Below are 17554 nucleotides of genomic sequence, written 5' to 3'. Positions count from 1 at the left end.
TGTCAGGTGAGGAGAAAGAAGGGCCTTCTGGACAGATAGGGCAGCAGATATGGTGGCTCTGACCTAGGAAAGACTGAAGACTATTTCAGGCTCTGAAGGGAGACCTATGTGGTGGGGGTGGTGGGGTGGTTTCCAGGGGGAAAGGAAGGATAGATGAGACTGGTCTAGGATGCCAACAGTAGCTATGTGGCTTCTAAGACAGGCCGCACAGATATGGAGAGAGCCACCAGTGATACTCAGGGGAGCTGTGACAGAGAGTGGGGATCCAAATGGTACCCAGAGGGACCCCAAGAGTGGTATTTCAGGTAGAGAGAACACAGGAGCCAAGGTGTGATTACACTAGGCAGATGCAGAGGCAGGACGTTAGTAAATCTGGAGTTAGGAGAGAAGACAGGGTAGCCGTGCTGAGCTAGGCTCAGTGGACAAAGAGATCCTGGTGCCTTCTAGCCTTGTGGGTCATCACCAAGATTAGGAGGTTGACTTGTTTGAGACGGGGCTGGTTTGCAATACTCGGTAACTATGATCTTAGGGACAGACAGATGGTGATAAGCAGCCTGTGGACCCAGGACAGGCCAGCAGGCACTAGTCTGAACATGACCTCCACTTTGGCTTCAGGCATGGTGTTCCCTTTCTGGGGTCTGAGTTTTTTATTAGCTCTGTATGTTCCCAGCTGGAGAATATTCCCCAAATACTGGGGTTCAGGGGATTTCTAGGGAAGCCTGACTGGATGCCACTGGGCAGTCCCCACTTAGCCTTCCCCATTCTTGGCTCTGGGCAGAGAAGTCTCTCCCCAGTAAAGTCCCTAAACCAGCCCGTTGGGGGCTCATTTCCCATCTTCCCTTGGTGTCTGATTGGAGTGGCTGCCAGGGCTGCTATTCTCCATAGCAACTAACCCACAGTGTGACAACACAGCTTCAATATTTTGATACGCAGAAGAGTTTCATTTCAATATTTCTGCAGTTCATCAGGGCTGTTTGTCCTTAGCTGCTATGACGGCATGCTGCAGGAGGCAAGCATCTGTGGGGTCAAATCTGCCTTGGGCCTGTCTTCCCTGCGAGCAGCTGAAGAACCTTCCTGCTCCCATGCCTAGGACCGTTGTCTCTCTCAGTCTCCCTCAGCTGTGTCTGCCCTCCCTTCCTGAGTCTCAGAGAACTTGGCTTTACCATGTGTTCCCGTCTCCACAGTCTGGACACCTGTTTGTTCCTCCTCCCTTTGCCTCATCATCTCCTTCTTTGCCCTCTCCATTCTTCCAGAACACTAGGCTTCTCCTCAGGGTGTGGCCTCAAACCCAGATCATGTAAGAGCTGGGATGTCCCTCAAGAGTGTGTTCCTCCTCAGGTCCGGGATTATAAGCTACCCAGCATTTTATGTGTGTTTTGGGAATCAAACTAGGTCTTCATGCTCACACAGCAAGCGCTTTACTGGCTAAGCCTCTTCCCAGCCTCCATCCCATTTCACAAGGTGAGAAGCTACAGTAGGGCAGGGATTTTTACTTAGGGCTGCAGACTGTGGCAGATCAGGGGTAGAACCCTGCTTCACGTATCCCTTCTGTCACAAGCACTTATTATCTGTGTAACCAGGGTTAGGTCCCATCCTCAGTGTGGAGACTGAAAACAGGTCTCATTCCTGTCCTCATGGGGCCATGGCTTGGAAAGCAGGTTGAGAAGAAGACAGCGCACAAGCAAATGACACATAGTGAGAACTGCTATAAAGACAACACACAGCAATAGGCATTTCACTGCAGAGGACGTTTGAATGGCAAACAAACATATGAAAAGCTGCTCAATACTACCAGTCATCAAAGAAAGGCAAATCAAAACTGCAAAGAGGGGCTGGGAGGGTGGCTCAGCTGGTAAAGTGCTTGCCTTGCAAGCCCAGGAACCTGAGTTCAATCCCTAGCACTCACGTGAAGACACTAGGCATTGTAATCCCAGAACTGGGGAGGGGCACGAAGGAGTCCTCAGTGCTCATTAGCTAGCCAGTCTAATTGATGAGCTCCGGGTCCAGTGAGAGACTCTGTCTCAAGAAAATGGATGATGGTGTTTCTGAGGACAATGCTGAGGCTGTCCTCTGGTCTCCACACGCACGTGTACATACATGCAGACACTAGAAACAAAACACGACGGTAAGGATGGGTTGGTGAGACGGCTCAGCAGGTAAGGGTTGCTTGTTACCAAGCCTGAGTTTGATCCTGGGAACCAGGTGGTGGAAGTAGAGAACCAACTCCTGAGAGTCGTCCTCTGACCTCCACGTGTGTTTTGTGGTATATGAGCACCCCTCCTCCAGATACATACAAAATAAACAAGTATAAATATAAGAAGTTGTCTGAACTGTAGTGATACCACTATGTACCTATTAGAACGATTCATTAAAATATCTGGCTGCAAGGTGGAAGAACAGGGTCCTTTCACACTATTCTTGGGGACAATGGACAATTTCAGAAAATTGGTGGTAGTTTCTAAAGAAGGGTGGGAATGTAGCTCAATGTCTAGTCTCCCAGAATGCACAGGGGCCTAGGTTCCTGCTGCCCCAGCCCCTAGTCTCGTGACCCTTATATTGCTAAGTGTTTATTCAAATGAAGCAAAATGTTATCCCAGTTTGATTTATTCTAGCCTCAGTCTGAAAGCATCCCAAATGAAAACCAGTGAGCGAATGGGCAGGCAGAGTCTGTTCTAGAAGACAGGAGTGAACTGAAGCATGCAAGAGTGTGGACAACATCAGAATAAGTCACTCTGACAGAAAACAAGTCCGACCGAAGCAGAGCACACTGGGTGACTGCCCTGACAAAAAACTCGAGAAAATGCCAAGCAGCCCACGGGGACAGGAGCAGATCAATGGTCTCAGGGTGGGAAGGAGAGCAAAAACAACGGGAGAAAACTGGGTGTGATCACTGCCTCACAGCATCTACAACTGTCAAAATGTTACATTGGGTTTCATTCACTCATTCATTCATTCATTCCCCTCACATTTTTATTAGGAGATTTAAATGCATACAACACAAACTAATAAAAGCTGAAAGGCATTAAGATCAAAATAAAAATGGCTAGGAACTGCCATTCTTGTGGCCCATGAAGTCCTGGCATCTTCCGTCACTGTTCCCTTTGGTTCTAAGTACCCACCCCTCTTTCTATGAATATGCATGAGCAAGCTGATCTTGGCTAGTGACTGGGGAGGCGAGGGGTCTGGAGCCTGATTATATTTAGGTACACTGGCACTGGGAAGTCTGACCAAGAACAAAGCAAAGGGACGCCCTCCTCCTCACTGGTTGCCAACCTTCTTTATCCATCTCTGTTCTCTTTTTCTTTGGTGCTCCTTTCCTTCCATAGCAACTTGGAAAAGATGGTGCTCAGATTAATAACCCGGATTGTATAGAAGACTAAGGCAAAGTCAGGTCCCATAGCTGATTAGAGGCTTAGACTAGATCTTCTTTCCTTGGTTGGGCTTCTGCTATGAGCATATGGCCTCCCAGAGACTTCAAGTCGGGACAAGAGGAAATAATATAAAGTGGAGTCTGAGGGCCCAGATCTTCATCATGGTAGTGCTATTGAATGGCTGCCATCTGAGCTCAGACCAGTCTCAAATCCCTGGCTGGAGTTCTCCTCTAGAAGATAATAAGGATGTAGCCGTTAGCCCATGGGTGAAGAAGGAGAGGAGTGCAGTTGCTGGACAGAGGAGCTATTATAGATGCAAGCCTCAGCAGTCTCTAAGGTCCTGCCCTCATCTCGTATTAGGGGAGGTGAGAGAGGGAGTGCCTTTAAGTTTCTGGGAATGGGTGGAGTGGGGACCATTCTCACTGTGAGAGAGAATTAGTAGAGTTAGAGAAACCCAGGGGATGGGGTCTATGTTAGGACAGAGTGAAGGTGAGGACCAAGCAACAAGCACTCAGGTCCTTGGAAAGACTGGTTCTGTGGGCCTGATGTGGATGATATTGGACAACCAACTAGAAAAGGTGACAAATAACCTGGTCTTTGAGCTGGAAGCACAGGAGAGTCCCCAAGCCCTGGGAAGGAAGACAGGCTCCCTGATAACCCTGGAGGCTGGGCTTGCAGGGCTCTCCCGGGCTTTGGCTTAGAGCAGAGTCATGCTGGGTTAAGGTTAGAGTTGTACTGATGGTGAGTGAGGCTCCGCATGGAGCTTAGCATGGGGAACAAAAAAAAAAAATACCCCAGGCAGTCATCCAGATGTTCCCTCTGGGGTTCTGTGTGTGCAGTGGGGAGGCAGCTCTGCTGGGAGAGAAAGCGGAGGGAGGCTAGGGTTGGGTCTTGTGGCCCCTCTGTTAGGAAACACTTTAAGTGGAGCAATTGTGCATGCTGTGCACTCCCTCCGTGTGTGTGTGTGTGTGTGTGTGTGTGTGTGTGTGTGTGTGTGTGTTTGCATGTGTTTTCTCTGTGCCTCACAGGGGACAAAGCCTATTGTTTCCAGAATGAAGATCTGAAGGATGAATGTGAAGAGTGGGGGACAAGCCAGAATTCCAGAGGGAGGGAGAGACAAAGCATTTTGGAGGGATGAGCTTGAGCAAGTGGAGAGGGAGAACAGAGTGAGATTCCAGGAGAGATTCCAGATAGCAGAGGGAAAGGAAGCAGGAGGGAGAGAGGAAAACACACACACACACACACACACACACACACACACACACACACACACACACGCACACACGGAGGGGGGTGCATGGGGGGAGGGAGGGAGGGAGGGAGGGAGAGAGAGAGAGAGAGAGAGAGAGAGAGAGAGAGAGAGAGAGAGAGAGAGATCAGCCTCACACTCCTGGGATGGAGCTCCACGAATTGTAGAAATCACTAGTTTGTACTGAGCACCTACTGCCTAGCACCAGACCTTGCACCCTGCTCTTTGGTCTTCCCACACTGGAGTTCTTTATAATGGTGTCCTTCACATCACTGGCTTCCTGTGGGACAGAGGTCACATCTTAAACACACATTATGTGCTTAGGAGTCCCTTTGCTGCAGGATGAATGTTGGAATGGGCAAAAGAATACCCACTTGCTTGGGTAGCCAAGTGAGCCAGAGTCAGAATTAAGGCCTGAGCCCCGATGCCTGGCTTTAACCTCTTTGTGGTTCTTTTAAGGATAAGCCACCTTGTATTTTGCACACCGTTTTTAGCTTGTGTGGTTCTTTTGAATCTATGATATTATTTGTCCCTGTGGCAGCTTGCTAGAGGACTTAGAGAGCTAGACATTTTATTGCCATTTAAGGGACAAGAAAACAGAAACAGCAATGGAGGGGGAGGGGGCATGAAAAAACAAAGCTCACAGCTTGTACAATCTGCACGGTGACCTGGTCAGATCTCTGCCCAGTGTTGGATGCCACTTACAGGTGTGAAATCATCCCCAGAGAGGGCTCATGTGACTGAGGAAGCCCTTCAGGGTGTGGGGCCAGCCAACACAAGGGGTACAGGACAGGGTATGGGAGGGTAGAATGTCAGGGCTTTCTCTACTCTTTTGTGAGACAGATTCTCACTGTGTAGCGTAGGTTGGCCCCAAACTTATTGATCCTCCCACCACAGTCTTCCCAGTGCTGCAGTTGTAGATGTATGCCACAATAGCAGGCTTAAGGCTATCTGAACCTACCCAGTGCCCAGAATCCCATTTGCTAGGCAGAACTCTTGAACAAAGATTTTTCAACTACAGTCTGCTTCAGTTTCCTTGTCTACAAAACAAAGATATAGCAATCATTGTTCCTTGAGAGAGAGAGAGAGAGAGAGAGAGAGAGAGAGAGAGAGAGAGAGAGTTATGTTGTGTTTGTGGCATGTATTTGTTATTTGTTATTGTGGATTTGTTCATATGTGAGCATGTGGAGGTCAGAGGTTGACGTTGGGTGTCTTCTGTGACGACTCTTTATCTTTACTGTCTGAGACAGGATCTCTCACTAAACCCGAAATTCCATTTGACAAGGCTGTCTGGTTAAACAGCATCAGAAAGCCACCTATCTCTGTCCCACAACTCCCAGCACTGGGGTCGCAAGCATGGGATGCCATCAATTTTTGTTGTAGGTCCTGGGAATCTGAATTCAGGTATCTACACTTGTGTCGCAGGATTTTACTGACAGAGCCATCCCTAGCCCCATTATTTGTCCCATTTTTATGAGAATAGAATTAATGTTTGTTTTTTCTTTATGTGGTTTGAGAGAGGGTCTTATGTAGCCCAGGCTGATCTTAATTCACTATGTAACCAATGCTGCCTTGAACTTCAGATCTCTTGCCTCCACCTCCTGAGTGCTGGGATTACAGACATGCACTACTACATCTGGCTTATGAATTAGTATTTGTCAGTCACTTATACCAATCTCACTTATAAAAGTTTTATAAGGACTGTTAAATCAATCAAATAAATAACACAATAAGACAGGAGGCGTTGTTAGAGATAGGATCTGGACTACTGAGCACTGGTGTGAATCAGAATGCTGGACAGCTCCCAAAGTTTTTGGTCCACCATAGTGGTTGCTGGAGATACCCTCGGCCAGAGAGCAGATAACAGTCTTTATTCTTCACTATCCCAAACTTGGGGATTCTCTTCAACATCCTTGCCATATGTGATGTGAAGGAAGGCACAAAGCTCTTCACCAGGAGGGCTTATCTTGAGGTGGAAGGTAGAGTGAGAACCATGTCCGATCCCACAAGTATGCTGTAATAGAAGCATCCTTTCTCTGGATGAGGGTCTGTGTCTCATGTGTGGTGTTGGAGACAGGGAACCCTGTCTGGTGTGTAGTATGGACAGGGGGTACGGCCCCACCAATTCTTCCCAGAATAATTGTTAAAGACAGAGGCACAGATAGGGGGAGTTGAGCAGGCAATAGAGGCATTAAAAGGTTCCTCTAGTTGAGATGGAAACTAAGGTCTCCATGTAGCATAGACAGCTTAGAACCAGAATGCTTTCTCTACGCTTACCTCAGAGCTGCTTTTGTGCCCATCCAGCTCCAACCAGCCTACTGATCTGCTGGTGAATTACTTGTCAGGAGAAGAACTGGGCCCAGTGGCCCTTATCTTTGGGTCCCCTCTGTACCCTGAGGCTCTGACACACTTCATCTCATTTGATCCTTCCCAGAACTCTATGAGTTGGACATTGCCTATCTCATTTTACTGTTGGGAAAACAGAGGTTCACAGAAGTCCAGTCACAACATTCCTAAAGGGAAATAATAGGAAAATAATGAGGTTTAGGTTTTGGTCCTTTCTTTCCAAGAAATGCTAGTTTCAGTGTTAGCAGTGATGACAGCCTCCTTCTCACTTTCTCTTGCTATAGCATGCAGGACCCTGGTGACTCACGGCATCAGGCCCTTATTGCAATGACGCATTCTTCAAAAGTTTAGTCCTCTTACTGAAGTAACTTTCAGCAGTCAAGGTCTTGGGTGGAGGATGTAGCTCAGGGGTAGAGCACTTGTCTGGCATGTCAAAGGCCCTGGGTTCCATCTCTAGCACTGCAAACAAAATGTTGAAGTCTATTTCAACTTATGGGTGAAATGCATACCCCACCTCAGACACCAGCTCTGCTTAGGGCTACCTAACCAGCTCTGTCTGCTAACGCCCATCTCTCCCCATCCCACAGAGGAGGTGGCTGAAGGAAAGAATGCCATCCTTATTGGAATGAGCCAGTGGAGCTCCAATGACCTGGTAGAGCAGATCGAGACCATAGGGAAGCTGGATGAGCATCAGGGTGAGTCTTGGCCTCTCCCAAGCCTGGGCTATGCATGTGCGTTACAGGTGGGGGTGGGGCTGCCCATTGTGCCTGGGACCTACAGGAACTCCCTGGATGGCAGAGGGTCGGGGAGGGGGTTGAAGGGGTGAGGCTCTATGGGGCTGCCTGGTTGGGGCAGGGGGACAAAACAACTCCAGGGCACTTCCATAGGACACCTCCTTTGTTCATCAAGTGGCATTCAAGAGCATGGATAATTAAGGGTAATGGAGGCCAAACTGTTACATTCCAGGTCTATGGGACTGAGATCATTTAGATAAGATAGGCTCCAAGGAACTAACCCACTCACAAAATTTGTACAAATTCCTTCCCAAGGCAGCCATAGCTCAATCACTTCCTACCAGGCTCCATCTTTAAGAGGTTCCACTGTCACCACGCTATTACATTCAGTGCCCAGCACATGAACCTTTGGGAACAGACACACCCAATCCATAGCACTCTTTTCTTTTTCTTTTTCTTTTTCTTTTTCTTTTTCTTTTTCTTTTTCTTTTTCTTTTTCTTTTTCTTTTTCTTTTTCTTTTTCTTTTTCTTTTTCTTTTTCTTTTTCTTTTTCTTTTCTCCTCCTCCTCCTCTTCTTCTTCCTTCTCCTCCTCCTCCTCCTTCTTTCTTCTTCTTTCCTATCCTTTCTTGGCCTTGACACTAGACAGTTTTAGTCTGTGTCAGAGTAGCTAAGTGGCTATAGCCGTCCTATCAGGGGCTGTCTAGCGGACGTAGTGCTGACCCAGCTCAAGAAAATGATCATCTTGCCCAAGCACCCAATCCTTTTCTTATCCTCCAACCTCTTCACTTTTGGGCCAGAGCTTGTCCCATGCAGAAGAACCCATCCTGAGAGATGGGTAGGCCCAAGCTGCTGTTTTCACTTTATGAATGAAGAAGCTACGAGAAGCTGGATCTGAGTCTCACTTAAGGTCCTTCTAGTCTAGGACACCATCTCTAAATTGGCCTTAGGGGCCAGATGCAGACTGTCCCCTTCCTTGAATGTGACAGTGGTCCAGGGAATGTTTAAAGACTGGGGCCTTCTCGGTTGACTTGTGATCTGGGAGATAGTGCCCCAGCCACATATTTGCAGATGGCTCCTCAGTCTGCTCTTCGCTTCACATCCCCAGGGGCTCAGAAGGAGTTCAAAATGGGCCATATATTCTGGATCCTCCTCTCCAACCATGCTCGGTAGCCACAAAAAAGACAAAGCCAGGTTTATAGTCACCACTCAGTTGGCCTCCTCTCCTCCCGCCCACCCCCACCTGTCTGCTAAGGCTTGTATGACTCAGACTCAGTGTGAGCTCAGCAGGGGTGGGGGGAGAGGCAGGGTGAACTGTGAGGGTGGTATGGTGGCTGGGGGAAGGGTGTAAGGAAGCAGAAGGAAGGTCTGTTGGACAGGCAGAGGCTCAGAAGTCTAAGGTCTGGACAGGAGCTTCAGACCTGCTGTTTCTAGCACCTCTCTGAACCTTGGTTTCTTCAGCTGCAGTGTGGGGTACGAGTATTAAGGGTGTGAGAATTATGAGATAATACTTGCAAAAATGCACCCAGTCACAGGCCGTTGTAGTGGTGGAGTGAACAACCTTGCATACGCATAGCTGTAGTGTAGCAAACGCCTTGTGCTGGCACAGGATCAAATGAGGGAAGTGAGTGGTCTGACTGCACGGGCTGATGCCACGGCGCCCACCCACCTGACCCCCAATACAGAACGTGGAGCACGGAGCAGAGAAGGAAGAGGGTATTCAGAAGGGCAAGCCAGTTGCATTTCTGGCTCCCACTTTCCCGTGGATTCATAATGCGAGCTGCCATAGCACGAAGGGACATACATGTGAAATAATGTCACTTCAGACATCAATTGTGGGGCCTCTGCAGGAACCTAGCCTTGTGCTAGATTCAGAGGAAACAAAGATGGACAAAATTGCACCTTCATCCTTGGGCCTGCCCCACAGTGGCAAGATGCTGTGTAGTGAGGAAGGCTGAGCAGAGGGCTGAAGAGGGAGGCTCTGGGGACTATTCCAGGCAGGATTTCTGAGTGTGCTTGCTGGAAAAGAACTGATGATCTAAAAAAGCTGATGCTCCTGCCTGCTTCAAGCTTTCTACCCTTCCCCTCACAGCTCATCCCAGGGTCCACCTTCAGCTAAGACCTCTTAGGAGCTCTAGACTTCTGACTGTTGGTAGCACCCTGTCTGAATGACTCAAAGACCCACATGCTCTTCATCTTCAGAATGCAGTTGACTTTCCTCTGCCCCTTGAATTATCTTTTGCATTTCATCTTTTCTGTCCATCACAATTTCTATTATGCTACACAGGCTTGCCTCACTCATCCAAACATCCAGTCCTTGAGGGCACTGACTCTGAGGAGAGTGCAATGGTGTGCACATGCTCCTGGGCCATAGTTGTTTCCTCCTTCCCTCCTTTCTTCCTTCCCTCCTTCCTTCCTTCCCTCCCTCCCTCCCTCCCTCCCTCCTTTCTTCCTTTCTCCTTTCTTTCCTTCCTTCCTTCCTTCCTTCCTTCCTTCCTTCCTTCCTTCCTTCCTTCTTTTTGTTTGTTTTTGGTTTAGAGACAGTGTGCTCTGGCTGTTCTGGAACTCATTATATAGAACAGGCTGGCTTGAACTCACAGAGCTCCTCCTGCCTCTGCCTCCCAAGTGCTGTGATTAAAGGTGCGTGTCACTGCATCTAGCTGGTCTTTTTTTTTCTTTCTCTGAACTGGAGGGTTTCACTCACCTAGAATATTCTTTTGCTAAATTTACAGTTCACAGTGTCTTCTCCCTATGGGTGGTGCAAATTTAGACCCCACACCCATATGTGGCTCAGGCTTAAGGTGTTAATTACTCATGGGTGACTTTTTCTTTCTCACTGTCTGTGAATGGTTTTTTTGCTGCTGCCCCAAAGGAATGGTATCTGAGTGTACATGTATGTGTATGTGAGTTTGTGTGTATTATGTTTGTATATGTGCTTATGTATACATGTGTATGTTTGTGTATGTTTATATTGTGTACATTTGTGTATGTGTATGTGTGTGTGTTTAAGTGTTTGTACATGTGTGTATTTGGGTGTGTATGCACATATATGAGTGTTCCTTTATGGATATCATATCCCTTCAAGGACACACTTTAGCCCCTCACTATCCACAAACTGAGGTCAAGTCTGGAGTTGGCAATTTGTACTCAGCCATTAGCCTGGACCCTCGAGCCATGGGCTGCCAGGTTTGCTCTTTGCAGCTGTTGTCTCCTTTTCCAGTGCACCCCTGGGTTTGCTTCTGTCCTTTATCAGTCACCAATCTTTATTGCAGGCCCAGCTATATAGTCACCTACCTGGTGATATGTATTCCACTAAAAAGACACCCTTCAGCATTAGCCCTGTTCAATTTAGTTATTATTTGACTGTTACTTGTCCTGTTTTAACTTAGTAATTTTTACTGTAATAGAAGCCACATAACTTGAAATATACTTTTAAACATACATTAAGTATCTGGTTCAGAAGTGCTAGGTCACACTGCTGTCTGGCTGTCACCATGCATCTTAGGAACTTTGTTACCATTCCAAACTAATGCTGCATTGAGCACCAATCCCCACCCCCTGCCCCTGACAAGTAGCAGGTTGCTCTCTCCTCCAGGTCCCTCAGAAGCAGGCTCATGCAGCATTTGTCTCTTCGTGTCTGGATTTTTTCATTAGCATAATGTTTTTTAGATCCATCCATGTTTAGCATGAATCAGGACTTTATTCCATTTTATGGCTGAATAACTTTCCATTGTATATGCCACTCAGTTTGTCCACTCATCTGTTGCTGGACTTCCAGGTTGTTTCTGTTTCTCACCTATTGTGACTAATGTGACTGTGAATATTAGAGTACAAATATCTGCCTTCTTTCTTGAATACATTCTTGTTGTAAGGAAAATCCAACAATAAAAACAAAGCCAATGTCTTCCTTCCAGTCCCTTCCATGGCAGACCTCATTGAACAGCTTTCCAGTGTGCATAGTTCAATGGCTCAAATTAGACATTAGTGCTGCAAATCACTTTTTCAAAACTTAACAGTAGTCTGGAAGAGCTTTTCATAAGGAAACAGATTCATCCCATTCTTTTTACTTTTTATTAATCCTATTCTGACTCGCACCGTTGCATGACTGTCACTTGCATACACATTCTGATGCAATAGACATTGACATATTTCATTATTAAAGGAATGCTTAAACTTTATTTAAGGTGATATATACCTGTGTATGTCTCTGTGTATGTGCGCATGAGTGCAGGTACCCATAGAGGCCAGAAGAGGGCATCAGATCCCCTGCAGCTGGAGATACAGGTGGTTGTGAGCTTCCGGACTTGGGTGCTGGGAACCAAAGTCAGGTCCTCTGCAAGATCAGTGTGCACTCGGAGCTGCTGAGCCCACTCTCTAGCCCCTCTTCTGAATTATTGTTGTCGTTGTTATTAGTGTGTTTGTGTGCATGTTTAAACAGGGTCTCTTTATGTGACCCTGGCTGTCCTAGAACTTACCATGCAGACCAGGTTGGACTTGAACTCACAGAGATCTGCCTGCCTCTGCCTCCAGAGTGCCTGATTTTCTCTTCCTTCCTTCCTTCCTTCCTTCCTTCCTTCCTTCCTTCCTTCCTTCCTTCCTTCCTTCCTTTCTTTCTTTCTTTCTTTCTTTCTTTCTTTCTTTCTTTCTTTCTTTCTGTTTGTTTTTTCAAGACAGGGTTTCTCTGTATAGCCCTGGCTGTCCTGGAACTCACTTTGTAGACCAGGCTGGCCTCAAACTCAGAAATCCGCCTGCCTCTGCCTCGTGAGTGCTGGGATTAAAGGCATGTGCCACCACGCCCGGCGCCTGATTTTCTTAAACACAATTTTTTTTTGCTCATCTTTTATTAGAATATCTGCCCTTTGCTTCTACTTATAAAGAAGCCTTTACATATCCTAGATGTAGCTCATTTTCTGTTATTGAGTAGTTATTGTTCTCATGAGTGTGACCCATTACCAAACAAGAGGCAACCTAAAGGAGGAAAGATTGATTTTGTGTCAGGAGATGCACTCTATCATGTCTGAGAAGGGACCATCTCCCTCAGTCAAGAAACAGAGAGCAACATGCCTGGACTCAGGTGGCTTTTCCCCTTCCTTCCCTTTTTAAACAAATCAAATCAAATCAAATCAAAACAAAACAAAACAAAACAGGTGTATATATGTGTGGTATGTGCATGTGTGTGTCTGCATGTTTACATGTGTGCATACACATATGTGTGTGAGAGACCAGAGTTTGATTTTCAGTGTCTTCCCCAATCATTTTTCTGCTTTCTATATTGAGGCAGGGGTTCTTGAAGCTTAAACTCACTTGTTTAGTCTGGCCAGCTAGATTGCTGAGGGCTGCCATACAGGCTATCTGCCATACCCAGCGACATTTCTGTGAGTGTTGAGGATCTGACACAGGTACCCACACTTGCATAGCAACTGAGCCATCACCCCAGCCTCTCTTTTTGTCCTGTTCATTTTGTCTGGAACCCCAGTCCATGGGATAGTGTTGCCCACAGTTGAGGTTCATCCTCAATTAATCCTGTTTAGAAACCCTTCATAGAGACCCTTAACAGATCCAAAATTGTGCCTCACTAATGGCCTAGACTTTGTAGTGCACTAGAATTGACAATCAAGATTAGCCATCACAGCTGTGTATTTGAAATTTTGCTTCTTTGAAAGCTTGCACCAGCACTAACAGTTTGTCAGCTGACTCTTTTGGGTTTTTCAATATGCCATATCATTTAGAAATCTTAGCAGTTATATTCTTGCCAATATTTATACTACTTATTTTTCTTTTTAAATTGCATCGAGTATCTGTCTTAGAGTTTGCCTCCATATTTACTCCCATCTCCATGATAGGGTAACCCACTTTAAAAGAGGCTTGTTTATTTATCTTTACTTATGTATATATGTGCCTATGTGAATTTATGTGCAATACGTGCATGCATGCGCTTACAGAGGCCAGAAGAAGGCATCAGATAACCTGGAACTGGAGTTACAGATGACTGGAAGCTGCCATGTGGGTGCTGGGAACTGAATCCAGAGCCTCTGGAAGAGCAACACAGCACTAAGCCATCCCTCCAGTCCCAGGGATCCATGTTTAATGCCAAAAATCACAATTCACAATAAAATTGTTGCATGTATGAGGCTGGAGAGATGGCTCAGCAGTTAAGAGCACTGACTGTTGTACCAGAGGTCCTGAGTTCAATTCCCAGCAACCACATGGTGGTTCACCACCATCTATCATGGGATCTGATGCCCTCTTCTGGTGTGTCTGAAGAGAGTGACAGCATGCTCACATACATAAAATAAATACATCTTTTAAAAATATTTTTAAAATATTGCATATATGTACAATAGGCACTTGAGTTGTTGAGCATCTCTAGGTCATGACCTGGGAGCAGAAATGCTGGCAGGCTTTTGTTTGATTCTGACTGCAGTGAAGTATGGTACTGTCACCCACTTTACCAGTAAGTACAGCCCTAGACTTATGGTTTCAGAAATGTCCATTGGGTTGAAAAAAAGAAACTTTCTTAAAAAAAGTCATGTTTTTTCCCTGTTTCCTTTGTTATGCACCTATTCCTCCTTGTCATTCTTAATCTTTCGGGCAAAGACTTACCAATTTTGGTTTTTAAAAAAAGGTTCTTTGTTTTATGTCTAATCAGCTCCACAATTAACTCCTTTTCCTATTTAATTTACATAAATCAATCTTACTTTTATTTCAGGACATCTCCCCTCTTACTCTCCATGTGATTCGACTTAGAGAGAGACTAGAGGACACTCACTGGTCCTTTCTGAGACTTTGGAAGAACTATTTTTCAGTGGAAAATTAATTTTGCAACTATCAAACTTTAGACGATTTTTTTTTTCTTAAAGGGACCCCCCAAACTGTACAAGTTTCAATCACCACAAAACATGTATCCTGCCTACTGGTCCATTTCACAGCCTGAATAAGGAGTCTCTTCAGCCAGTTATGCCCAAGGGGTTCAAAGCCTCCATCTTCTTCTTCTTGATCTGAGTGTTGAGCACCATTTATAAAAGTCTCCGTGAATAGATCGTTTTGACTGTTTGTGATTTTTAGTATCTTGTGGTTTAAATGTTTGGGTATTAAGTATTATTCCTATGAAGTTCTTTCTTCGCTAACATGTATTTCCCCTCTCTGAATATTACATACAATTTTTGGTTTTTGAGACAGGGTCTCTCTGTGTAGCTCTGGCTGTCCTGGAACTTGCTATGTAGACCAGGTTGGCCTTGAACTCACAGAGACCCATCTGCCTCTGCCTCCCTAGTGCTGGGTTTCCATACATGCTTTTAAAAATAAACTTCCTCTGCTTGTAGGTTCTAGTCTCCCTATTTATTAGGTCAAACATATCAATCACTACAGTTTTCTCCTTTCAATTTTTAAATGCCTTTGATTGACATAAATAAATTTTGTGTATACCCTCTTTTCTGTATTTGTAAAATTTTACATTTTTAACAGTTATTTGTGTGTGTGTGTGTGTGTGTAGACCAGGATACAATTTCTCTGAGTCTGTTTTTTTTTTTTTTTTTTTTTTTTTTCCCCACTGTGTGGCTTCTGGGAACCAAACACAAGTTGTCAGGCTTGGTAGCAAGCAGTATGGCCCCAAGACATCTAGCCTGTTCCACAAGTCCTTGTGCTTCTAAGCATACCTTTGTTTAGCCTTTGAAAGCACCGGCTTTTCTTACGTCCACCAGATCCTTGTCAGTGGCTTCTTGGCGTGCAGTATCTCCGATGAGCAGTTGGAGGTCAGTGTAATCCTTAGTCCTGTGTGGATAGCCCGGAGTTCTGTTCCAAAGCTGTCACTGCTCCAGTGTCTTCTCTTTATGTTCGGCTTACACTGCTCCTGAGTGAGATTCCCTGGCACCCGGATGCACTCATCCCTGCTGGGAACTTTCCTTTTCACTGTTCCTTCCATTCAATCACATCTTCCCTGTTTGTTCTTCCAGTGCTCACGCTAGACAGATGCAGAGATTCTTGCAGCAGCATTTCAGCTTGTCCTTATATCCCCTCCCTACCCTTTCTGCCATTTTCAGAGACAGGGTCTCACTATGTAGCTCTGGCTTTCCAGGCTGGCCTTGAATGCACAGATCTGCCTGCCTCTACCGCCCTGTGCACCAGCACACCCGGCTAACTTGACTATATTCTTATTTCTTGGTTCTGTTTGGATTCTGGGCATTTTTCCTCACTCTAAATGACAGCTTGTCCGTTTGTTTCTCATCAGCGCTTTCTATTTTTCGGGTCAGCATCCGTGGCGCTGGTTTTTCTTTTGGCAATCATCTTTCTACTTTCTTCTGCTCTCATCAGTTTTGTTGCTTAACAACCCGGCATCGACTCAGAGAGAGCACAGGTTCATTCTGTGTTTTCTGAAGTCCCCCTTTGTCTGCTCTATTCCATCTTAGGGTTTTCTGTTGATTGGAGCTGGGTGAGAACAGACCACACACTTAAGGCAGGATTAATTAGCCTAGGATGGAAAGTGAGATTGCAGCACAGGGCAGTGGTAGATATCTGATTCCATTATCTAAGAACGTGCAGCCACTGTTAATGCTGCCCAAGCAACCATCTCTGGCCAAGTTCTATTTTTAAATCGAGGTATAGCTGGGCGGTGGTGGTGCATGCCTTTAATCCTAGCACTTGGGAGGCAGAGGCAGACGGATTTCTGAGTTCGAGGCCAGCCTGATCTACAGTGTGAGTTCCAGGACAGCCAGGGCTGGAACCCTGTCTCGAAAACAAAAACAAAAACAAAAACAAAAAACAAATCGAGGTATAATTCATATGCCATAGAATTCTCTCTTTCAAAGCGTACGTCCCAGTGGCTTTCAGAGGTCTGTGTGTAGCCATCACTGTTACCCAGTTCCAGAACATTGTTCACCAAAGAAACGCCATTCAGGTCAGTAGTCACTGCAAGCCTTGTCAGCAGGATCCAGGAGAGGTGGCCCTTTGTGTCTGTCTGCTTTCCTTTGTGATGTTTCTGAGTCTCACCTATATAGTAGTACTTAACGGCTGCATGTTACTCCGTGGTGCAGATACGCCTTATTCTGCTTATCCACTGATCAGCATTAAAATGGTTTCACTTTTTGGCTATTGTGAGTAATTGTTTCTGTGTGTGTGTGTGTGTGTGTGTGTGTGTGCACACGTGTGTACATGTGTGTGTGTGCATGATCAACTCTCTTGATACAGACTCTCTCTTAGAATTTCTTAAATTAATTTATTAAATTAATTAATTAATTTTTATTTATTTATTTTTTTTACTTACTCACTTTACATCCCGTTGACTGCCAGCCTCCAAGAGTTAGAATTTTTGTTCATTTTGTTTAACCTTTTAGAGCAGCCCCCGTTTCACATTACCTGGGGTGAAAGTGCCCCGGCTCTCCAGCCCCTCATTGATGCTCGTCTCCTCTGCCTGTTAGGTTATAGCCTCCTAGTGAGTACTTAAATTTTCACTTCCCTCATGTTATCATCTTTTCATGTGTTTATTGGTCACTTGCTTTTCTTTTTTGAGAGCTTTCTATTCAAATCCTTTGCCTACTGGTCGTCTTTATACTGTTGATCTGTAAGAGCTCTCCATGCACTGGAATCTTGCCAGATACATGAGTTACAGATATTTCCCCATCTTACTGGTTGTTGTTTCCTTTCTCCAGTGCTGTCCTCTGAAACACAAATATGTAAAATTTTCTTGAAGTCCAACTAATCCATTTTTGTTGTCTATGCTTTTGGTCCTGTATCCAAGAAACCATTACTTAACCCAAGAGCATGAAGATTTATGTATTTTAAGTATTTTATAGTTTTAGTTCTTATGTTTAGCTATTTTTTTTAAAAAAAAAAATCAATGTGCTTGGAATTTTTTTTTTTT

At 45.5% G+C, this 17554-nt stretch overlaps 1 protein-coding gene across 3 annotated transcripts in view; it reads left to right on the top strand.

The window, feature by feature from the left end:
- Pitpnm3 (PITPNM family member 3) overlaps nucleotides 1-17554 on the top strand; it is an 88446-nt gene that overhangs the window by 16475 nt on the left and 54417 nt on the right. For all 3 annotated transcript variants that reach the window (XM_021176711.1, XM_029484174.1, XM_029484173.1), the window contains one exon: nucleotides 7554-7661. In XM_021176711.1, the coding sequence (XP_021032370.1) occupies nucleotides 7554-7661 (108 nt within the window). The remainder of the gene's footprint in view (nucleotides 1-7553; nucleotides 7662-17554) is intronic.

This window comes from Mus caroli, chromosome 11 (genome assembly GCF_900094665.2).
Source record: "Mus caroli chromosome 11, CAROLI_EIJ_v1.1, whole genome shotgun sequence".
Classification (NCBI taxonomy): domain Eukaryota; kingdom Metazoa; phylum Chordata; class Mammalia; order Rodentia; family Muridae; genus Mus; species Mus caroli.
The sequence above is the reverse complement of the archived record's forward strand: the minus strand, read 5'-3'. Positions and strand labels throughout refer to the sequence as shown.